General features: G+C 39.3%; 1 protein-coding gene across 2 annotated transcripts in view; it reads right to left on the bottom strand.

The window, feature by feature from the left end:
* The window catches only part of LOC106061689 (TBC1 domain family member 30-like), a 67,553-nt gene that overhangs the window by 26,329 nt on the left and 16,089 nt on the right, over positions 1–25,135 (bottom strand). Inside the window, exon 2 of one of the 2 annotated variants that reach the window (XM_056026810.1) lies at positions 21,784–21,948. In XM_056026810.1, the coding sequence (XP_055882785.1) occupies positions 21,784–21,948 (165 nt within the window). Of the gene's footprint in view, positions 1–10,944; positions 11,203–21,783; positions 21,949–25,135 lie in introns of those variants that run through there. The other variant, XM_056026811.1, reaches the window with a different exon arrangement.

The raw sequence follows: 25,135 nt of genomic DNA on the forward strand, positions 1-25,135 counted from the left end.
TGTTGCTAGACTTTGTTCTCTGTTGCTAGACTTTGTTCTCTGTTGCTAGACTTTGTTCTCTGTTGCTAGACTTTATTCTCTATTGCTAGACTTTGTTCTCTGTTGCTAGACTTTGTTCTCTGTTGCTAGACTTTGTTCTCTGTTGCTAGACTTTGTTCGCTGATGGAACTATTCATAAACTTTATAAAGACTTGACCTTTTATTTTCACCGCTTGGATTTATCCCTAAGATTTTATCGTTCCAAAGGTTCCATGATCAACGAAATAATTTTTTTTTCAAACAATTGTTAAATTGAAACCGCTTACTACCCCCCTCCTCTCTCTCTATCTCTTCTCTTTCTTACTTTCTCTCCCTTTTCTATTCTTCCCTCTACCTCTTTCTCCCCCCCCCCCCCCAACATTTCTCTCTTCTCACAGGTTTGAACGCTTGTATCTCGCTTTTTTAAATAAATTTTTATGCCAGATAGTCGTTTTCTTGTTCCATGCCACTGCTGCCAGATCACCTGTCAAGCGAGCTAAAACACTGAACTTCAAGAATAGATCATTTGGTCGACTGCATAGATGTCTCTCGGATATCAGGCTGCACTGAAACTGCAGAATAGATCAATCGCCGGACTGGTCACTAAGTTTTTAGATCTCTCTCGGGCATCAGGCAGCAAAGAAGCTTTCGTTTGAATAGCAGAATTTAATTTTGGGGTTAAACAGTAAGCTAGGACGCGGTGGCTGAGTGATAAAGCAAGGCGCCTCGGGCTCGAAACTAGGATTTTAAATTTCGGCCTTTTCAGGACGCCCCTGAGACCACTCAACGCTAATGGTGACTTGACAATGGGGGAAAGTAAAGGCGGTTGGTCGTTGTGCTGGCCACCTGACACCCCTTGTTAACTGTCGGCCATAGAAACATCCTTACATCGTCTGCCCTATGCATAGCATTATCTGAGAAGGAAACTTTTTTTTTTTAAATTAATTAGCTCAGTGCTAATACACAGCTTACCGTTCATGGACAGATGATGTGAAGCTCATATGCTTCAGTTCACACGTGTTCACGAGGAAGTCATGTGACCAGCACAAATTCAACATTCCCCAGGTGCCTTCTTATCTTATAAAATACAGACGTTACTTTAAAAAAAAAAAGTATGATTACGTCCTACGCGTGTCAATTAGGTCAATGTAGACAGGGATCACGATTTAGGACAACAGTTTGTCCTGTAAAAGTGGCATGTTTTCTTTCAACTAAGGCTCAAACCCGACACATTGGCACCCCCCGAAAACAGTCAATAGTAACAGAATGAGATAACTGTTTATAAACATTTCACATAAGCAACAAATTCACTGCACTAACGATGTGGGCAGCGATTGTATTTCTGTGACTTAGATTGCGTTTGATGAAGGCATGTGGTCCTGATTGAGTTTTTTTTTTTTTTTTTTTTTTGTTGAATGGTCAATTAGTCTTCAACTGGTCTCCGCTGGCGCATTGACCTTTGTCTCTGTTGATGTCTTTGCGGGCTTGTGTTTCGCTGTTGCGCCGATGTCGTCATGGCAACCATAAATTGAGCCCTCCCACGCTGTCTCAGGGTGTACGATTTCCTGTTTGATGTGTGCGTGTTTACGCATCGTTATGTGTGTCCGTGTGTGTAATCTGGAGAGAATGACTGGCGGGAGTTTGTGCGTGTGTGTAAAAGAAAAAAAAAACTACAAATGTATTTCCAATGTTTACGTTCAAATATTGTTATTTTATTGTTATATTATTGTTATATTATTGTTATATCAGATGGAGATCCAATTATTATTGTCTTCGGAGTTTTTGAAACGCATGTAACGTGACACGATTTTTGTTTAGGAGAGCGGAGTTTTAAAGAAAACTGATCAGATTAAAGATTGGGAGAGATTGTGAAACTAGACCAACTGAATAATGTGAGGCAAGCTTTGTTGAAAGCTAGGTTGAAAGTTAGGTTGAAAGCTAGGTTGGAAGCTAGGTTGAAAGTTAGGTTGAAAGCTAGTTTGAAAGCTAGGTTGAAAGCTAGGTTGAAAGATAGGTTGAAAGCTAGGTTGAAAGTTAGGTTGAAAGCTAGGTTGAAAGCTGGTTGAAAGATAGGTTGAAAGATAGGTTGAAAGTTAGGTTGAAAGCTAGTTTGAAAGCTAGGTTGAAAGTTAGGTTGAAAGCTAGGTTGAAAGATAGGTTGAAAGCTAGGTTGAAAGCTAGGTTGAAATCTAGGTTGAAAGATAGGTTGAAAGCTAGTTTAAAAGCTAGTTTAAAAGCTAGGTTGAAAGCTTTGTTGAAAGAAGACTTTTGCCAGCTCAATAATTCATACTACCGGTATGTGCTAGAAACTGAAGAGGTTAAATATTCGGTTTTGCAGTGTTCAAAAGTGTTCAAAAAGTATCAACGTTTTGGGTATTCTATGTACCGGATACACCAAATAGTTATCTATTAATAGATGCGCATTCATATCTGAAAAATCCCTTATAATAATAATAATAAAAAAAAGAATCAGAGGAAAATTATTGAAGTGCTCCGATTGTAAGGTGGGGTCACACACAAAGTGTAGCATACAAGGGGAGAGAGACAGACAAGAGGACACATAAAGTGTAGCATACAAGGGGAGAGAGACAGACAAGAGGACACATAAAGTGTAGCATACAAGGGGAGAGAGGCAGACAAGAGGACACATAAAGTGTAGCATACAAGGGGAAATAGACAAGAGGACACATAAAGTGTAGCATACAAGGGGAGAGAGACAGACAAGAGGACACATAAAGTGTAGCATACAAGGGGAGAGAGACAGACAAGAGGACACATAAAGTGTAGCATACAAGGGGAGAGAGGCAGACAAGAGGACACATAAAGTGTAGCATACAAGGGGAGAGAGGCAGACAAGAGGACACATAAAGTGTAGCATACAAGGGGAGAGAGAGACAGACAAGAGGACACATAAAGTGTAGCATACAAGGGGAGAGAGGCAGACAAGAGGACACACAAAGTGTAGCATACAAGGGGAGAGAGACAGACAAGAGGACACATAAAGTGTAGCATACAAGGGGAGAGAGACAGACAAGAGGACACACAAAGTGTAGCATACAAGGGGAGAGAGACAGACAAGAGGACACATAAAGTGTAGCATACAAGGGGAGAGAGACAGACAAGAGGACACATAAAGTGTAGCATACAAGGAGAGAGATAGACAAGAGGACACATAAAATGTAGCATACAAGGAGAGAGATAGACAAGAGGACACATAAAATGTAGCATACAAGGGGAGAGAGAGACAGACAAGAGGACACATAAAGTGTAGCATACAAGGAGAGAGATAGACAAGAGGACACATAAAATGTAGCATACAAGGAGAGAGAGACAGACAAGAGGACACATAAAATGTAGCATACAAGGGGAGAGAGAGACAGACAAGAGGACACATAAAGTGTAGCATACAAGGGGAGAGAGAGACAGACAAGAGGACACATAAAGTGTAACATACAAGGGGAGAGAGAGACAGACAAGAGGACACATAAAGTGTAGCATATAAGGGGAGAGAGACAGACAAGAGGACACATAAAGTGTAGCATACAAGAGAAGAGAGAGACAGACAAGAGGACACATAAAATGTAGCATACAAGGGGAGAGAGAGACAGACAAGAGGACACATAAAGTGTAGCATACAAGGGGAGAAAGAGACAGACAAGAGGACACATAAAGTGTAGCATACAAGGGGAGAAAGAGACAGACAAGAGGGACTTACACATATTTCTGATTCCTCTAATGGTTTAGGTTCAATTAGTGTTGGATCACGACAAGGGCCAGCGACTCTTGATAACGAACGAGTACCGCTTGGTTGACTTTCAGGACTAGGAAGACGCGCGCCAAATTATCAATGTGCGCCCCAATGGGGAAAAGTTTTGAGCTCAATTGTAATGGTAGTAACCCCCCCCCCCCCCTCCAGACTGGCTTACTGCATCACTAACTAAATAGACACTAAATAGACGCCTCATGGGAAATTCGTGGTTTAGATTCGTTAGTTACAATGTTTTATGCAGTGAGAGACCGTAGGATCGCCTCACGCTATTTGTGAGAAAACGGTGCGCGTGTGTGTGCATGGATAACGCACCTACCGCAGCGTCTATATATTATTTTTAAATTTAAAAATATATCATCACCATCATCATCCTCAACTCTTGATCTTAGCGAGATTGACAGCAACATGTGAGCTCCATTTCAATCTGCCCTGGCTACATCCTCTTCCTGTCCGAAACCCTTGGGTCACTCTTCTTCAATTGTTCGCCTGTCCAAGCCCTTGGGTCACTCTTCTTCAATTGTTCGCCTGCCCAAACCCTTGGGGCACTCTCCTTCAACTGTTCGCCTGTCCAAACCCTTGGGGCACTCTCCTTCAACTGTTCGCCTGTCCAAGCCCTTGGGTCACTCTTCTTCAATTGTTCGCCTGCCCAAACCCTTGGGGCACTCTCCTTCAACTGTTCGCCTGTCCAAACCCTTGGGGCACTCTCCTTCAACTGTTTGCCTGTCCGAAACCATTGGGGCACTCTCCTTCAACTGTTCGCCTGTCCAAACCCTTGTGTTGTGAAAGGATCTTGGTGTGTGTGTGTGTGTGTGTATATGTCGTGGAGCATGAGTGTCACCCTGTTCTGTACCTGTCCAGCGGTTGAATGGGTCAGCCTAGCGGGGTAGCGAGAGGTCAGGAATGCAGAAGCTCAGTGGAGCGGCTAGGCCTGTTAGTGTCGGTTGTGAGGTAGAAACTAGAGAGGAAATAAAGTGCTGTATTCATAGAAAAGAAAGCTAGTCGAGTTTGTTACTTCAATGTTTTGTGGTTCATTAAAATTAGGTTAGTCGTCACATCTTGGGGCACTCTCTCTCTCTCTCTCTCTCTTTCATGTATTCTCTGCCTCCCTCTCACCCTGTGGTGTCCTGCTCACATACGTCTTGGTCAATGCACCTATTTTTCCTAGTGAGTACACGCACTTGCCATCATCATCTTTTGTGTCTGATCCCCGCTGTGCCTGGTAGCAACTCGTAGTTCAGGCCCTTACTTTTAGTTTTATGTTTGGTCACGAGAGTCTCAATATTTTGTCTCAGAAGCTTAAGTTTTAAACGTTTTAAGTCAGGCTATAGTAAAACAGGGCAGTGCTTAGCACTCTTTCCTCCTTAGTGCTATTAGAGCATGGAATGGGTTGCCTGAGCTAGCCAGGAAAACCAGTGACTTGGCAGAATTTAAGACATTGGTTAATATGCATGACTAAATGCATGAAGTAACGTCTGTATTATATAAGATAAGAAGAAGGTATAGTGAAGCATGGCAGTGCATAAGTCAGGCTTTATTCGATAAGATCAGTGCGACTACAAAACACATAAATCAAATGAATTTTTAATGTAATTTATTAAATATTTAGCCTCAAAAAGAAATCTGAAAATATCTATTTGTTATGATATAAAAAACGTTTCTGTTAATCAATCAAAGAAGAAAGTTTTTTTAAAGACTCTCATAAACTAGCCCCTTCAATCAGTCTAATTAAATAACTTTTTTCTTTTAGCCTGAAAGAAGGTTTTTTTCCTCATTAAAATGTCTTACTAAATATATTTAATGATTCCATTCAATCGATAAAGTCTGAAGGGGAAGGGAGGGCAGGAGTGCTAAGCTAGAGTCGGAAGACTTAAAGAGTTGTTACTATGGAAACGATGGTAAACTAAAGCCTCGTCTTCGTTCCTCCCGCTGCCAGCTAAAAATTAAGCATCTCAAACGCGAAAGTCATCAATCAGCTTCCAACAAGCTGATCGATGGAGAAAATCTGGCACACTTTTGAGACTCATTAGATACTGTCTTTATATATTATATATACTGCCCCAGACTTGCTGATCTCCGTCTCGACAGGTCTGGGAAACCCAAATTTCTCGACCTGTATGGCGACATTTATGCACTACGCAAGACAGCAGGGTTTCTGTCCAGGGCTTTTGCAAGAGAGGATTTGAGCCTCTCAAGCCCTCACTCTAATGGAGTTTGATGATGATGATGATGATATACAGAATCTTAAACGTCTGGTACAGTTACTTCCTCACCTCGTCTTCAACGACCTTTTTAAATAGCAAGCAGATGGTGAGGTTTAATTTATAAAGCTACACAAGAAAATTTAGCTGCTAATGATGTTTTCGGAATATCAGACGTTTGCGACACTTACATTGAAGTTTATACTGTAAATTAGTAATTTCCCTTCCCCCCTTTTTTTTCAGACCTTGCGATCTATACGGCAGATGATGTTAAGGTCATTTATTTCTGCGGCCAAAGGTTAACGAGCAGGGTGTCATGTGGCCAGCACACAACGACCAACCGCATTTACTTTCCCCAACTAATGTCAGGCGTCCATTTGAACTGGGTGGAAGCCAATACAGAGCGTAAGGAAATGTGTATCTAAAAATCAAAATCAAGCTACTGAAATAGGACAAAGTCATTTTTAGCTTGCTGATTGGTTACACGAGGACGTTAGCCGTATGTGTTGTGTGTTTACGTAACGGAGAAGATCATATTGTATTTCAGTGACAGATAAGATCAACCTTCATTCAAGTAAAAGAGAAGGTCAACCTGTACTCACGTGACTTATCCACTTTTATTGAAACATTTGAATTTTAACTATGCAGGTGTAATTATTATGTTTAAAAGTATTATTATAAAATAAAGTTTTAAATAAATTTCAGAAATTCATTTTCCTAAAACCTAAAATGCAACAATTCACCAGCTAAGAAGAGCGCAGATCAAACAGACAGTAGGCATAGACAATCGGATCAGTGCATGCAGGTTTGTCATGAGTTTGAACGTCAAGCGCCTCTTCAAAAACATGTATGTTTTCTTCATGCAAGAGACGCCCTTTAAAAAAAAAATGCCTTTGCACCCCCCTGTCTGCACGTCACCCCCCCCCCTCCTTTCAGAGGTCGCACCTCAAAGTATGAGAAACGCTTTGATTTTATGTCACGCTACAAGCCAAAAAAATCTTAATGTTTTAACTCTTTCTCTCCTAACTGACGATACCAGCGTTGATTCCACCAGAATGTGGTAAAATAATTACGAAGAGAAAGAGTTAATACTCTCATTCTTATTGCAGATATTAATTTTTAACTACTTTCCTTTTTTTTTTTTTTGGTTAGGGGGGGGGGCGTTCTAATAATTCCGAATTAAAAAAAAGGGGGGTCGCGGAATACTGAGGACCACTGGTCTAGATGTTTGCGGGCAGGGTAACGAGGGGCGACACGTGTCTCTGAGCCATCAATGGCGGCCGAAATTCCAGGAAATCAATATTAACCCATCAACCATCCATCTTCCCTTCTCTTTAACAGCTAGCGTAGCCAATACCGCCCCCCCCCCCCCCCCCACGGCCGCTCCATACATAGACTAATTGGAAGCCTGTAAAATTCCAGAACATCATATAAACATTGGCTCATTAGAATCAAGTTGGGACATGAGGAGAAAGTAAAAAGCTTGTTTATAAAACTGACAAGACCATTTCTCGTTAGATTTTAATAAACTCATTTCTTTTTCTTTTTGGTAAGACAGAGACAGAGAGAGACAGGGAGAGAGACAGGGACAGGGAGAGAGTGATAGAGAGAGAGAGAGACAGAGAGAGACAAAGAGACAGAAAGAGAGACAGAGAGAGACAGAAAGAGAGATAGAGACAGAGAGAGACAGACAGACAGACAGAGAGGGACAGAGAGAGAAAGAGAGACAGAGAGAGAGACAGAAAGAGAGAGAGAGAGACAGAGTGAGACACAGACAGAGAGGGACAGAGAGAGATAGAGATAGACGGAAAGAGAGATAGAGAGACAGAGAGAGAGAGAGAGAGACAGAGAGAGAGAGGGAGAGAGGTGGGAGGATCTGTGTGTGTGAGACACACAGGCACGTGTGTGAAGGTTGATGAGAGTGAGGTGTGGTCAGTGTTGACCAGCTGATATGCCAGACACATGCCTTCTTTTAAAACCTACAATTAATTTCCTTTGCCCAGCTGAACACAACAGTATTGATTGAGCCAACATTCCCGTAGTTAATACTAGTCGTGCTGTTTAACAAGGACAATACAAATCCACAAAATTGTTCAAACGGAATAGACAGGAGTTGTCTCCTTCTTCTTCGTATTTTGTTAGCGACGATTGAGCAGATTTAAGAGTGCCTCAATTCGTCCCCCCCCAGAGCTGTTAAGACACACGAAATCAAAGGCCTAAATTCTCTAGTGGCCTCCTGGATATTGTCGTGCTGGGATGTCAAAAATATTCTGTTTGTTTGTTTTGGGCTCGTCTTGATGGAGTGCGCAGTAGATCCAGTAACAGTGCAAATTTGATTTGCTTCCAAAAACGAAAATGAGATTGTACTTTTGCAAGCGCTAGTCTGGCATAGTGTGTGCGTGTGTGTCTTTGTGTGTGTGAGTGTGTGTTGCCAACTTAGAATCCCATAGACTTAGCTATCGAACAAGTTTTTGTAATGGAACATGTAAACATATAGCTCAATACTAGAACTAGGATAGCCTATGTGTACCCCCACACGATGGCTCATAGCTCACTAGAAGTATTGAAGCATTACAAGAAAAAAATAGAATAAGAAATTGCAAAACACCATCAGCTTCATAAAGATATATAGATACAAAAAATGAAATGAAGATTGAACACCAATATCCAGTTGTCCTATGCTGTGTACTTTGATTTTTTCAAAACATTTATTTTTAACAAGAAAAACATTAAAAATACTTCTTTTTTTAACAATACCTCTATTCCAGTCACTCCTCCGTGGAACCTGGATTTAGGAACCTGGACAGCTGATCTTATCTTATATAATACAGACGTTACTTCAAAAAAAGAAGATGATTACGTCCTACGCGTCATGGATTTAGTCATGCATATTAACCAATGACTTCAATTCTGCCAAGTCACTGGTTTTCTTGGCTAGCTCAGGCAACCCATTCCATGCTCTAATAGCACTAGGGAAGAAGGAGTATTTGTACAAATTTGTCCTAGCATATGGGACGAGGAATGTGCCTTTATCTTTGTGTCTTTCTGAGTATTTTATTAAATTTTGTTTTTGTATTTGAAGATTATGGTTCAGTGTTTTATGTATAATTGCTACTTGACTTTTGAGTCTTCTGTCCTGAAGGCTTTCTAAAATTTAGTGATTTTACTAAAGGTGTTACTCTAGTCAAATGTGAATATTTGTTTGTTGTAGTATTAAATGTCTGATCACTTCTAAGTACGTCCACCAGCCCTGATATTACTGGAGTTGTGCGTGCTCTTGTATCAATCAAACTTGTATCAGTATCAATCTATTTTGTATCTGTTCCAGTTTCTTAATGTTTTCTTGAGTTGAGGGGGTCCCAAACAGAGGATGCATATTCTAGTATTGGCCTAACCAAGCTGCTCTCAAAAACGCCTCTAACGATTTTTAAGATGTATAATGGAGGAATTGTCTTTTCTTTAAATGTACTTTTAAATGTTTCTCTTGTTAAAAAGATAATACCTTCTTTACAACTTATAGAGCGTTTTTTTCTCTTAATAACTATTGAATGTTAGATTGAAAAAACAATGGAACAATTTTGTAACCATTCCCATTTCTCCCTGCCCCCTTTACCCCCGAGAAAGAATCCTGGCTAAAGATCTACAAGACTTTATACTATTCCAATGATAGTCCTTTAGATTTAGACTTAGAATACGATGTAAACATTTCCCTGAATATTAATTTAATAAAGCATAGAATCAATAATGCCTTACATTTGGAAATTCCAGAATGCGATAGTCCTTTCAAGAGCGCGATAGTCCGTTCATAACCGATGCTCGATCTGGATCTAGGCCTAGTTTTCTAGCCTAATTTAAACCTGTAAATTTCTTTTTTACTTTGAAAAATTATTACGGTCAAAATAGAGTTTTCTCCGTGTGGCCAACAAGCTTGTAATTTTTTTTCTCAGCGATATACATCAATTTTTAAATTACTGAGAAAATCGTTAGAGCGTTCTTGAGGTCAGCGTCCAGGTTCCAACCTCCATCTTCCTTGAAATTCTGACTTAATAGAGGTATTGTAAAAAGAATTCTTTTTTTTTAAGTTTGAGTTAAAATCGATTAAGTGAAGTTGTTACGTAGGTGTGTGTTTGTAACGACTGACCCACAGGGGCCAACTGCAAGTTTATAACACAAACTCCTTTACATATCTTTTTGGTTTTCAAACGAAACAATGACAAATGCATATGTTCGAGCACATATATACTCGAGAACATATATACCCGAGAACATATATACTCGAGAACATATATACCCGAGAACATATATACCCGAGAACATATATACCCGAGAACATATATACTCGAGAACATATATACCCGAGAACATATATACCCGAGAACATATATACCCGAGAACATATATACTCGAGAACATATATACCAGAGAACATATATACCCGAGAACATATATACTCAAAAACATATATACCCGAAAACATATATACTCAAAAACATATATACCCGAGAACATATATACCCGAGAACATAAAAATATGCACGTATCAAATTTCTAATTGTAAAGAGTACTAAAGACTTCATTTGTTGGGCCTCCAGTTAAGCGTATCGACTGTTCGATCTACTGTTTCAGTCTAGAGAGCAGTCAGATCATCCCAGATAGTGGAGGGGATGGAGAAGAAAAAGTGAGGCCGTTAGCGAGCGTCTCGTAGATCTAAAATCTAAACCAACAGGCTAGAACATAGAAAAAGATCGAGATCGTGATAAAGATTTTGTGAATTAAAAGAGAAACAGACCGTACAAGAGTTGTATCAACAATCAGATATAGTGCCTCTTACAAACACATTACGACATAGGCTGCAGTAGATAAGTTGTATCAACAATCAGATATAGTGTTTCTTACAAACACAAAACGACATCGACTCCATACAGATGATTACTGTCGCATATCATTAATAGAACTTACCTGAAAACAGAATTGACAGACTTCTTTCCCCCAGTGTCAGAATTTCACAATGCCCAAAACGATCACCTCACGAGCACACACCGAGGAGGGAGAATGCCAGAGAGACTCACAGAACGAGAGAGAGAGAGAAACAGAGAGAGAGAGAGGGAGAGAAAGAGGAGCGATGTTTTCGAAAGAGGAAATAGAAGTATTGAGTTTTAATCAAAGAATGGAGGCTGAGTCAATGACGTCTCTCGCCTGACAGTCAACGAAGAATATCCCCCCCCAGTCCCTGCTCACCAGCCACCCACGCAATCCATTCCGGGTGTAAGCACGAAGGGGAGACTCCGTGATACGGGGGGGGGGGTAGTGGGGCGATCGAAGAGGGCGTAAGAAATCAAGATGGAGCCCCCTCTCTCAGTGCGCCCTATTTGTGTGTAGAATAATTCCACCCAAACATTTTGGCCAGATATGTTTAGAATCTACTCGCTGTGTCGTGTTCAGTGCAAGCTACAACAAACGCAATGTACACGGGTCTGGGCGGGACCAGCTGACTTACAACAAACTATACGCTAGACTTGACAAGGGAAGAGGGTTGATGGTAGAATGGTGGAAACAGCCTCATTGCAATGCTTGGTGAGTTCAAGACTTCTTTCATTCCATTGTATTACTTTTAGCTTGACAATGATTCTTGTGTGTGTGTGTGTGCGGGGGGGGGGGGAGGTTACGGTGCATTTAAGCCCGTAAAGGAAAAAATATAATCTCTATATGGTCCTGTATTTGCCCATTCGGACACGTATAAGGCCCAGCCTTTCTCCCTTCATCTAGTATGAGCTGCTATTATAATGAAGTCATAACCCAAATTAGGGAATCGAACACCAGTCGGTCGTGTCAGCAGCAGTAGGCATGAAGCATAAAAAGTAATGGTCCCCGAATGTTCAGTTTAGCCCCCCCCCCTTTTCTAAACACTGCTATCTCAGAATAGATTTTAGAATAATCAAGATGCTCGTTACGGAGTAGTTAAATATTGTTCATAGCCTGCGAGAGGTTTTTTTTTTTTTTTTTAGACCATTTTGAGCACTTTCAAAATATGTAGAATCTGGCCCCCTTAGATAACTGTCCACGTTATTTCGTTCACGACCATTCAAGTTGAAACTTTAAACAATTATTTATATTTTTTTTGCCTAACAATACATGATTATTATTATCTTGTGATATCGAATAAGGGAAATAAATTCTACATTCTTGTGGTTCAGAGAATTGGCTTTCTGTTTGTTCTCTAGCACTCTGTTGGGACTTCCTTCATGTCATACACAAACATTACCAAAACTATCAGGCAAACCAATTGATGGATACAAGTTTGATGGATACAAGTTTGATGGATACAAGTTTGATTGATACTGACACATGTTTGATTGATACAAGTTTGATTGATACTGATACATGTTTGATTGATACAAGTTTGATTGATACTGATACGTGTTTGATTGATACAAGTTTGATTGATACAAGTTTGATTGATACTGATACATGTTTGATTGATACAAGTTTGATTGATACTGATAAAGGTTTGATTGATACAAGTTTGATTGATACTGATAAAGGTTTGATTGATACAAGTTTGATTGATACAAGTTTGATTGATACAAGTTTGATTGATACTGATACATGTTTGATTGATACAAGTTTGATTGATACAAGTTTGATTGATACAAGTTTGATTGATACAAGTTTGATTGATACTGATACATGTTTGATTGATACAAGTTTGATTGATACAAGTTTGATTCATACAAGTTTGATTGATACTGATACAAGTTTGATTGATACAAGTTTGATTGATACTGATACATGTTTGATTGATACAAGTTTGATTGATACAAGTTTGATTCATACAAGTTTGATTCATACAAGTTTGATTGATACTGATACAAGTTTGATTGATACAAGCTTGATTGATACAAGCTTGATTGATACAAGTTTGATTGATACAAGTTTGATTGATACAAGTTTGATTGATACAAGTTTGATTGATACAAGTTTGATTGATACAAGTTTGATTGATACTGATACAAGTTTGATTGATACAAGTTTGATTGATACTGATACAAGTTTGATTGATACAAGTTTGATTGATACAAGAGCACGCACAACTCCAGTAACATTAGGGCTGGTGGACGTACTTAGAAGTGATCAGACATTTAATACTACAACAAGTACTTTGACTATAAAAGATAAATAGTCTGGTCATTGTGTTTCTGAAACCATTTCAAGCTCAGATCTCAGCTATACCAAATTGTGCAGGAATTAGTTTTTGTATCCCAACTATATATCCAACTGGTTAACATCCTAATCAAATCAGATCAATCTATCGACTAGAAAGAGGTTAGAAATAATATGTATCCAACCGGTTAACATTCTAATCAAATCAGATCAATCTATCGACTAGAAAGAGGTTAGAAATAATATGTATCCAACCGGTTAACATTCTAATCAAATCAGATCAATCTATCCACTAGAAAGAGGCTAGAAATAATATGTATTCAACCGGTTAACATCCTAATCAAATAAGATCAATCTATCGACTAGAAAGAGGTTAGAAATAATATGTATCCAACCGGTTAACATCCTAATCAAATCAGATCAATCTATCGACTAGAAAGAGTCTAGAAATAATATGTATCCAACTGGTTAACATTCTAATCAAATCAGACCAATCTATCAACTAGAAAGAGTCTAGAAATAATATGTATCCAACCGGTTAACATTCTAATCAAAAACAGACCAATCTATCAACTAGAAAGAGTCTAGAAATAATATGTATCCAACTGGTTAACATCCTAATCAAATCAGATCAATCTATCGACTAGAAAGAGTCTAGAAATAATATGTATCCAACTGGTTAACATTCTAATCAAATCAGACCAATCTATCAACTAGAAAGAGTCTAGAAATAATATGTATCCAACCGGTTAACATTCTAATCAAAAACAGACCAATCTATCAACTAGAAAGAGTCTAGAAATAATATGTATCCAACTGGTTAACATTCTAATCAAATCAGATCAATCTATCGACTAGAAAGAGTCTAGAAATAATATGTATCCAACTGGTTAACATTCTAATCAAATCAGACCAATCTATCAACTAGAAAGAGTCTAGAAATAATATGTATCCAACTGGTTAACATCCTAATCAAATCAGATCAATCTATCGACTAGAAAGAGTCTAGAAATAATATGTATCCAACTGGTTAACATTCTAATCAAATCAGACCAATCTATCAACTAGAAAGAGTCTAGAAATAATATGTATCCAACCGGTTAACATTCTAATCAAAAACAGACCAATCTATCAACTAGAAAGAGTCTAGAAATAATATGTATCCAACTGGTTAACATTCTAATCAAATCAGATCAATCTATCGACTAGAAAGAGTCTAGAAATAATATGTATCCAACTGGTTAACATTCTAATCAAATCAGACCAATCTATCAACTAGAAAGAGTCTAGAAATAATATGTATCCAACCGGTTAACATTCTAATCAAAAACAGACCAATCTATCAACTAGAAAGAGTCTAGAAATAATATGTATCCAACTGGTTAACATTCTAATCAAATCAGATCAATCTATCGAACTGAAAGAGCCATGAAATAATGTTAGTGGGTCAAGGAGGTGACGGAAAATAAAATCCCCTGGCCACGGGACACAAATCGAACGCTGGTCTATTCTTAGACGTTAAAAAATGTTTTAATAAAAAAAAACAACAACTTGCAAGCCTTAGCAACACGTCAGACAGCCATTTTCTTCAATAACCGAACTCAATTATTTTTCAAAGCTTTGACGAAGAAAAGACAAGCGAACGACAGGCTCAATCGAGTGGACATGGCGGATAACGGAGCCATAAATAGCAGGAGAGAATAATGGCGATGCCAGGGACACTGAGACCACGCAGACATACACTATGAGCGCGCGCACACACACACACAGATAGGGATTATTTTCGGAGGCCACTTTATTGATCTCTTTACGTCAATGCATGGGCCGAATACGTCACTGTATTAAAGCAGCTCCAGTTCCATTTCAAGTGTAGAGGGTAACGGGCTGAGCTGGGCGTGCAAAGTAGGGGGGTGGGGGAAGGGGAGAGGGATAAAATCGACCAAGGGAATCAACTACTGGGCGGTCCAGACTCCAGAACTAGGTGCAGCATATAATCACTGCTACTATACACTAAAAGTGAGATTTATATGAACTATTATATAATCTGTTAGGCTGTTAATAAAATTAGCTATGGAGATTCAACAAGTGAATAGCAAGCAATAGGGAAAAAAAAGAGGCCTTTTTTAAAACAAAGCTTATCTAAGTCAAAGAGAACCGCTAATTACTGTCATTTATCTGAAAATCGCAGAGTTTAGCTCCCTTTCTGCCATATAAAAAATAATTAATTAGCACTAATTGATTAACTGATTGGTTAATTTTTCGATTGATTCATGTATTGTCATCGACTATGAATAATTATGCAAAATTTCAACTTGACCCGAGAATGGGAAGTGGGAGGAAAAAAAAAAAAAGACGCGTCCTAACGTAATACGGGATTAAACCCATATTTACATCCACATCTCTCATTAGGTAGCGGTTATTCCCCTTATTTCGATATCAATCAAAATGATTAATCACCAGTAAATAATCGGTTAATAACTTGATCCAATAAACGAAAATGGAAAAAAAACAACATGTTCAAACTTTTTTTTACCAGACAGACAGAGGGAGGCGATATAATAAGTTTTGTGATAATGCGCTACACTAAAGAATAAAGTAAAGTGTCTCCACTAAAACTGTGTCCGTTGATGATGTTGGGTGGACACAGTCCATCCAACTCTGATGTATACCCGACACACCTTGGGGAAGTTAAGGTCTTTGTGCTGGCCAAAGGACATCGACCCTAGAAGCTTGGTCAGCTTTACATCATCTGCCCCAGTGGAGCGCAAGGTCTGATAACGGTATTTTTACCTTACTTTTCGATAACGGCCTAAGCCAGGGATGCTCAACCTAATTCGACCTGCGGGCCATTTTAATTTCCGAGGCCACATGACCGAAAAGGCACAAAAAAACGAAATGAAATTGACCTGAAACTATTTGATTAGAAACCCGTGGATCTAGTACTTACATTAATTAATGGGATATTTGAAGTTTATCTATTTTTTACCAGTCAAAAAAAAGCTTCGTTTCTATACTTGAAATATGAGCAACATTGTAGCTACCTTCATCACCGACTCATTTTCTTGTCTCTTTTTGTTTTTTTGGTAAATATTTCCATCGATCCTCCAATCTATAGTAGTATTTAAACAATTTTTTATCCACAAAAATAATAAAAATCCGTTCACTTTTCCTGGTAGATTATACAGTTCCCTTTAATAAACCCACAAATGTTGAAGGTCATGATGCTAATCCGTCAGAGAACAATTGAGGGCCCTAACGTAGGTAAAGATACATTTTTTTAATTATTTTTTTTTTGGGGTAGGAGATTTTTGCACTTTGTACCGACATTTAGGTGGGCCGGATGGAACCACATCGCGGGCCGTATCTTGGGCATCACTGGTCTAAGCCTTCTGGCCTACAAAAAGAGTGTTTCGTAGAAGAAAGATTAATGAGGAGTGTAGTATCTCACAGTAGTACGCATCCCCAGGTGAAACCTACATATTTTGCCACACCCAGCGAAGACATAACCATTGTCCGATTTAGTCGGTCGATTATCAGATTCTCTTTTTGTCGTCTGCGTCTGTCCTCGGCAGTGGTTTTTTCTTAAGTTCTCAAATGTGTATCCCGCGGCCTTTGTAAATTATCTCCAGCTGTCTCCATATTTATAAGCGAGGATTTTTTATTTTAAAAAAATGTCAAACTAGTATGATATTTAAATAAAAAATAAAAAAAAAAAAAACTATCAGCAAAAACAAACATTAATAAAGGTAATTTAGCTATTAGCTGGAACATTTATGCAAGAGAAGTAGAGCATTCAGAGTTGGCAACATTGATTTTGTTTCGTGCCTAGATCAGCTACAGCTCAGCTAGTCAAGGAAAGAAAATTTTTTTTTAAAGGTCAAAATATGGAAGTTCTTTTTCCTTAAGATCAATAAGAGAAAGCCCCTATAATGCCCCCAGCAGACTTGAAGTTCGTTACGAGAATGGGGCACGACAGACGCTGACACATTTCAGCTTTGTTTACAGGGTCGAAGTGTTTCTCAGACTGTGAGGCGGCGGGCTCCAAGCGTTGGGGTGGTGGGGATGGCGGCCTTTCGCGAGCGGCGTCTGCAGCAAGATCGATTTTGAAGAACATATTTCTGTAAGTTTTCTTCAAGGCCGCGTAGTGGCTGAGTGGTTAATCGCTTGCCTTCCGAACCTGGGGTCCTAGGTTCGAATCTCGGTGAAAACTGGGATTTTGAATTTCGGGATTTTTAGGGCGCCTTTGAGGCCAAAGAAACAAATGACTTTTTTTTTTCTCTGAACTCTCTATTCTGACCTCAACTTTAAAGGTTCGCCGTGTTGTTCACATTTCTATATAAATGCTATTTCTGAACAAGCCTTAACACAAGAGCTTTAGAATATACTCTTTACAATGAGCTAAGCCAAAAAAAAAACAAAAAAAAAAAACTTATGAACTCTACTACCAAAATGATTTATTCATTTCAAAGCTTCATAAAAAGATCAAAAAGTAGATTCTAGTAGAATTACCTCAACATCATCAACGATTGCAGTTAGCAAGCTCTGAACTTTACTTCTCCAATGCCATTCCAACCGTTTTTCTTTTGTTAGAACGGTCAACACGTTTATGCATATGAAATAATTTATTGCTAAAGTCGTTCACAGTCCTTATGATGAAAACAATCCCATGCCTGCTGAAGAAATCGAGTTCCTTAAAACTTACGGATAGTCTGTGCAAGTTTGTGAACCAAAAGAGAGGCGAGCCTTAATTGCGGGTTATATATCCAAACTGAGCAAGTCAATAGCTCAGTGGCAGTTACGCCTTACACAGAACAAGCAACATCTAAACACAATCTTTTTTTTAAGGAAAGCTTTTCCAAGGGGAAGAACTGTAAAAGCCACTGCTGGGAAAAGCTCTTTTTTTCTACATGAAACAAAATTAATTTACACTTATTAATTAACGAACTGGTAATTTTTTTTTATTGAATAAAAGAATAGGAGAATGAGAAGTTGGAGGAAAAAACGTATACAAAACGTAATAAGGGGAATAACTCCAAATATGCATCGACATCTCTCAATAAGTAGCCAATATTTACCTTCTTCGATTCCAAACTAAAAAAGAAAATTCCAATAATTAATTAACTGATTGGTGAATTTGATTTACTGATTCATGTTTTGTTAGGTACAATAAATACTAGTGTAATTTTTCACTTTGATCATAGAGTAAGTGTGGAAGAAATAAAATATATAAAAAAAATAGTATCAGACAGACGGACAGGCAGAGTGAGTGTATATAAGTTTTGTAAACAATTTCTTAAAATATCAAAGTGTGTCAGACCAAGTAGCCACTCTGAGAGTTGTTTTTCTTCTCAAAGCGAACTTGACTTAATCCTGTGCACTCCCAGGGGAGCATAGGGCCGCAACCACACCTCTCTAAAGAACTCGGTTCTGAGCAGCTTTCTTCATCTGCTCACATGTCATTCCAGTATCCTCAGCTTCACTGATGACTGACCTCTTCCAGGTTTGCTTGGGTCTGCCCACTTTCCTCTTTCCTTGTGGGTTCCAGTCAAGTGCCTGCCTTGCAACATTAGTAGCTGGTTTTCGCAGGGGTGTGTCCTATCCAGCTCCAATTTCGTTTTGTGATGTCTTGGGCTATGGGCTTTTGTCTAGTTCTCTCCCACAAATCGATAGTAGTTATCTTTTCTGGCCACCTAATTCCTAATATCCGGCGTAGGCATCATTCAAAGCGAAACTCCGAGATATTCAGGAAATGTAGTAACAAGTAACACAAATAACTTCTGCTATAACTAGTGCATAAATAAGGCTTACTGTAAAGGTAATAAAGGCACCCCTTGCGATATATGGGGGGCAGACGATGTAACGCTTATCTATTTCTATGGCCGACAGTTATCGAGTGTGTCATGTGGACAAGCACTACTAACAACTGCCTTTACTTTCCCACCAGGCTTCATTGGGATTCCATCTCGATACCCTCCGGCTGGTCAGCCAAGCGCTTATCACTCGGCCACCACATCCCCCCCCCCCTAACCAAGGCAGAATGGGGTTCGGCTGACTAAGTGTAGTGACCTAGTTTAGCTTAGAGAGTATGTTAGTTCATAAATAAATCTTCTGCATTATATTTAGTGACAGTAAACAAATAGTGACGTAGCCAGACAGAGGAATGACGTTGCAGAATAGGTGTACACGATACGAGAATATGGCTAGGGCTTGAAGCAAGAAGGACAGTGAAGGAGCTGCTAATTATAGCCGACCGGGTTTTCATTCATGACGATCAAGCCCATTCGTAAATAAACATCGCCTGAATTATTCACAGGCCGTATATCGATTTTGTCTTTGTCAGCAAGTGTATTGTTTCTTAACATTGCGTCCCTTGAATGTCAACGAATTCGTATTTTATAGAGTAATAATGAGGAAGTCATCGAATTCGTGTGATGGGAGGTGGACAGCGGTGAACGAACACATTCAAATACCCAGGACATAAGAATATGCATAAAGACAAAAAGCGTTTAAGGTTGACTTACTCTACATCAGGGGTTCTCAACCTGTGGGTTGCGACCCCTTTGGGGGTCGATTGACGATTTGCCAGGGGTCGCCTAAGACCATCGAAAAAAATGAATTGTTTTTGTCCAGCAGGGGTTCTCAACCTGTGGGTCGCGACCCCTTAGGGGGTCGATTGACGATTTGCCAGGGGGTCGCCTAAGACCATCGAAAAAATGAATTGTTTTAGTCCATTCTTCTATTGCTGTGTGTGTATACGGAAAGGGGGGGGGGGAGTCGCGGAAGAGTGGGGGGTTGTAAAAAGGGGTCGCCGAGCCTAAAAGGTTGAGAACCACTGCTCTACATGACCAGAGTTTAAGTAACGTTAGATTTTTTGTTTGTTTGTTTATTAAATCATTTTCGTTACCGACTTCTGTCAGTAAAGTCAGGTTAGTAAAGGGAAGTAATGCTTGAATTTGTTTTAAATCTAAAAAAATATTCAGATTATGCCCCTTGTGCTTATAAAAATAAAAAAGCTCATACATCTTCTTATATAATACAGACGTTACTTCAAAAAAGAAGATGATTACGTCCTACGCGTCATGCATTTAGTCATGCATATTAACCAATGACTTAAATTCAGCCAAGTCACTGGTTTTCCTGGCTAGCTCAGGCAACCCATTCCATGCTCTAATAGCACTAGGGAAGAAGGAGTGTTTGTACAAATTTGTCCTAGCATATGGGATGAGGAATGTGCCTTTATCTTTGTGTCTCTCAGAGTATTTTATTAAATTTTGTTTTTGTATTTGAAGATTATGGTTCAGTGTTTTATGTATTATTGCTACTTTACTTTTGAGCCTTCTGTCCTGAAGGCTTTCTAAATTTAGTGATTTTACTAAAGGTGTTACTCTAGTCAAATGTGAATATTCGTTTGTTATGAATCTCAATGCTCTATTTTGTGTCTGTTCCAGTTTTTTAATGTTTTCTTGATTTGAGGGGTCCCAAATGGAGGATGCATATTCTATTATTGGCCTAACCAAGGTTAAATAACATTTTAGTTTTATGTTCTTATTTGATTTATAGAAATTTCTTTTAATAAATCCTAATGGTTTGTTTGATTTTTTTGTAGTTTCATCAATATGTGGATTCCATGACAGTTTTTCATTTATTATAACACCTAGGTATTTTGCGTTTTTAGTCTGTGTTACTGGTTTGCCATGAATAAGATAAGTGGAATTAATTTGTTTTAGTTTTTTTGTTACTCTTAACAACTGACATTTTTCTGGGTGGAAAGACATGCTCCAATTTGATTCCCATTTCTGTAATTCATCTAATTCTCTTTGTAAAATATCTGTGTCCTGTGTTGTTTTTATTGTTCTATATATTATGCAATCGTCTGCAAATAATCTGACTTTTGTTCCTGAAGTAATGCAATTTGGTAAATCATTTATGTAAATTAAAAATAGTAGTGGACCCACGACTGTTCCTTGAGGTACACCTGAGTTTACTGTTATCGGTGTTGATTTAGAGCCATTTATTATTACAGTTTGTTCTCTCCCTATCAGAAAGTCTTTAATCCACTGATGCAGTGAACCATTAATGCCGAAATTTTTTAATTTTTTAAGCAAACTATGGGGGTGTACTTTGTCAAAAGCCTTAGAAAAATCTAGTAAGATAGCATCTATTTGTTCACTATTATCTAAACCTTTTGAAAAATCATCAATTAGTCCTATTAGTTGTGTTTCACATGATCTATATTTCCTAAAGCCATGTTGGTATGGTGTGAGGACATTATGTTTGTCTAAGTGGTTTATGATGTTGCTACAAATTATGTGTTCTAGGATTTTACATGTGATGCTGGTAAGTGATACTGGTCTGTAGTTTCCTGGGTCAGATTTTTCTCCTTTTTTAAATAGGGGGGTGCCATTAGCTTCTTTCCAGTCCTTTATAAACATCAGAAGTTTGTGTGTGTGTTTTAACTTTTGAAAGCTTCTAATAATGCCGCACGTTTTTAATACATAATAAAAAAAAAACTACTTCTGATGTGAACATTCTTACAATAAACCTTTTTTGTTACCTCGAGTACGAACATAAGAGAAGATGACAAAACATGATTAACAGATGTAATACTACATATAACATAGAGATATATGTACTTACGTCTCTTGAGTGAGGCCGCCTGCAGGATGGCGGTCACTATGTCCGAGTTCCTCTGTAGCCTGGCCAGGCAGCGGTCCCTCCTCTTCAGCTGCTTCACTAGACGGACATTCATGACGGCGATGCTGTGCTGTAGGTCAGCCAGCAGACGTTCCAGCTGGCATTTGCCTACACAGAACAAACGTATAGTCCAACATTAGAGCAAAGCGCCAATATGAGTGTAAAGAAACATGCGACTAATTTGCATGACAATGCAGCGTAACAAGACTTAAAACAATTCATCACTAAATGACTTAACACAAGCGCAAAACTAACAAATATTAAGTTTTATTAACCCTTTCTCCCCTAACTAACGATACTAACGTGGATTTGACCCCATTGAACTAAATTAATTTTGGATTAATAAACTTTAATTTGTGTTATATAAAAAGAGCACGCGTTCTCCTATAATTCTATACCAAAAGTAACGTTTTCTTATTATAAACTAACATGCTATTGAAGGGTCAATGTATATATGACTCATTGTGTCTCGAAAGACAATGGATGCGCCCAGGTAAATCCATGACTTTGGTTTCGTCTTGAGACGGGGCAGACTCTGGTGTGACTGATCAAACCGATTCTGGAGCGGCAGACCTTGACACAGTTCGTGTATGTGTATGCATCTGACTTAGGGCTAGTTGACAGGGCAGCTTTCTTCTTTTTTCTCTTGACTGATGCAGCTTTCTTTCTTTTGTACTCGCCGAAGTTCGTACCAGCACGTACAGTCTGTCTCCATGCTGTCCGGTCTTGGGCATCTCCTCCAACATATTTTGTTTGATGCCTGTGGTTCTCATGTCTCGCTATCAGACATCTTGGGTCTGACTCCCTCTGCAAGCTCAGTGTGTCTAGGGATTCTTCCATCTGGCATGCGAGTGACATGACCGAGCCAGCGTAGTCTTCTCTGTATAAGAAGAGCATAGATGCTGTTGGCCCGTTTCAGAACGTCCTCGTTGGAGACATGATTTCTCCAGGAGATGCACATTATGCGTCGCAGGCAGCGTAAGTGGAAGCTATTCAATGTGTTCTTGATGCATGTAAGTTGCCCAACTCTCACTGCCATAAAGATATGTGCTCAGAACGCAGGCATTGTAGACTAGGATTTTGATCGCCGTAGTCAATTTGGTATTTCCCCACATGCGCTTGGAGAGTTTTGCCATTGCTGCAGAAGCCTTTCCTATTCTTTTTGTCAGCTCAGTGTCTAATCTAGGTTGAAGCAATTGTTGTTTCCAAGTATGTGAATTCCTGCACCACTGTAAGTGTGTGATTTCCAATATGTATCACAGGTATTTCTGCGACATCTTGTGCCAGGATTTCGGTCTTGGAGAGCCATATTGTAAGGCGAAATTCTTGACAAGCAGCTGCCAGAGCATTCACAAGCATCTGCAATCCTTCTTGTGTGTGAGATTTGAGTGCAGTATCATCGGCGAACAGCAGTTCCCTAATCAAGATACGCCGTCTCTTTGTTTTTGGCTTTAAGGCGTGCCAAGTTAAATGGCTTTCCCCTGTGCTGAGAGACGGTTCTTTTGGGAATAAGACGCTTCTTTCGGGAATGAGACGGTTCTTTCGGGAATGAGACGGTTCTTTCGGGAATGAGACGGTTCTTTAGGGAATGCGACAGCCTCACTTCAAAGCGAAACAGAAACCAACGTAGAGAACTCTACTCTGAACCCTCCTGCTAACCGAACAACCAAGCCATTCTTATCGGGGGAAGTGGACCCGGTTGAAGCCCCGACCATCGAGTCACCAAGTAACGTTGTTAGTACTGGGTACTGATAGTAATGATAATGCCAATCCAAACTGCCGATATAACCTAAGAGAAAGAAAATCAAAACCCAACTACAGGGTTTAACAGACTAATGTGTTTGATAAGCAGTTTGCTATTAACCAGTATTGTTGATGTGCTTAGATGTTTATGTTTTATTGATCTTTGTATTTTGCTTTGACTGCCTGTGGTTGTTATATGTACAAAATTTAAACGTAGGGTGAATGTCGTGAATTTGTTTATTTGGTTGTCGCCCCCTTAGTGTTTGTTTACATTTGTTAGCCTGTGTACTGACCGTATTTCGTGTTGTGCTCTCTACCCTGTGTGTAGTTGCTTGCCCGGGGATGCTACTCTGCCTCATAGTGGCGCCCGGGTGGAAACGATCGTAGGAGGAAACGATTAGGCTAAAGGGTAGCAAAACAAAAGACTCCCGTAGGGGTGCCTAAGGGGGTGCGAGAGCATCCTCATTGCACTGTGCGGAGTTGTAAAAAAAGCTCCCAAAACCTTGTCACAATCCAGGCGTCGTTCCTCAAGGGGCCGTTACTTAAATGGCGTGTCCCCCACGGTTAGCCTGGTATAGAAAAGGAAAATGGCAAGGGTCCCTGTGCACGCGACCTCTGGCCTCGAGTCTGTCACCCCGCCAGACAGAACAGTGTACACTGTTCTCATTCAGGCCGGTGAAAGGGAGCTCTTGTTGCACTTTTGCTGGCCTGGAGTTCCAAGAGCCGAAGGCTCAACTCTACCAGGCAGTTTCAAGAAGAAAAAGTGTAGTTGTTTGTCATTCAGTGAAATAAAGCTTTGAAAGTAACATGGTTTTTGTTATTATTAAGTACAACACGGAACATATGTTGTCTCATTCTGTTGTGCCCGGTTCTGATGCGAAAAATTATACGTTGATCTTGTCGGGATAGCTTATCGAAATCACCTATTACCGATCGAAAGGCGCGAGAGGACCTAAAACAGTACCAATATTTGTCGACAGATTACTGAAAATAAAAATAGAACAAACAAAATAATTCGCTAGGAAGACAAGTGGTCTAGGCAACGTAAAGATATGAACCACTAGGACCCTACAAGGAAATGAGATGATGGCCACTGACTGGGAAAAAAAGTGGTGCACTTTGTTTACGAGCATTGTAAAGTGTGATGGCCTTGTTCAGACTGTCTTGAGGTCAACTATAGATGACAGTTGAATTTCAATCAATTACTCTGCAAGCGTTTGAGTTTTATTGTTCGGGTGTATTCAGTGTAGTTGATCAACAATACAGAATAAACAAGACGATCGATTTAACGAGTAAAGAGATGTGGTCAACACTGATGAACAATTCATAAGATATTCATTCCAAGAAAAGGCCACAGTAAAAGTCTCTGTCAAGTAAACACGTCTTTACCCTAGAGAATTCTATCGCTGATTTTCCAGTCTCTAACCCAAAATATCCCAAACGTCACTAGTCCCGTTCAATATACGTCTTCTATGGTGCGTCGCTAAATAACTAACACTATAAACTAGGTGTCTAACAAAAGGCACGAGCGCCAAGAAAGATAACTTTTAAA

Source organism: Biomphalaria glabrata, chromosome 4, assembly GCF_947242115.1.
Source record: "Biomphalaria glabrata chromosome 4, xgBioGlab47.1, whole genome shotgun sequence".
NCBI lineage: Eukaryota > Metazoa > Mollusca > Gastropoda > Planorbidae > Biomphalaria > Biomphalaria glabrata.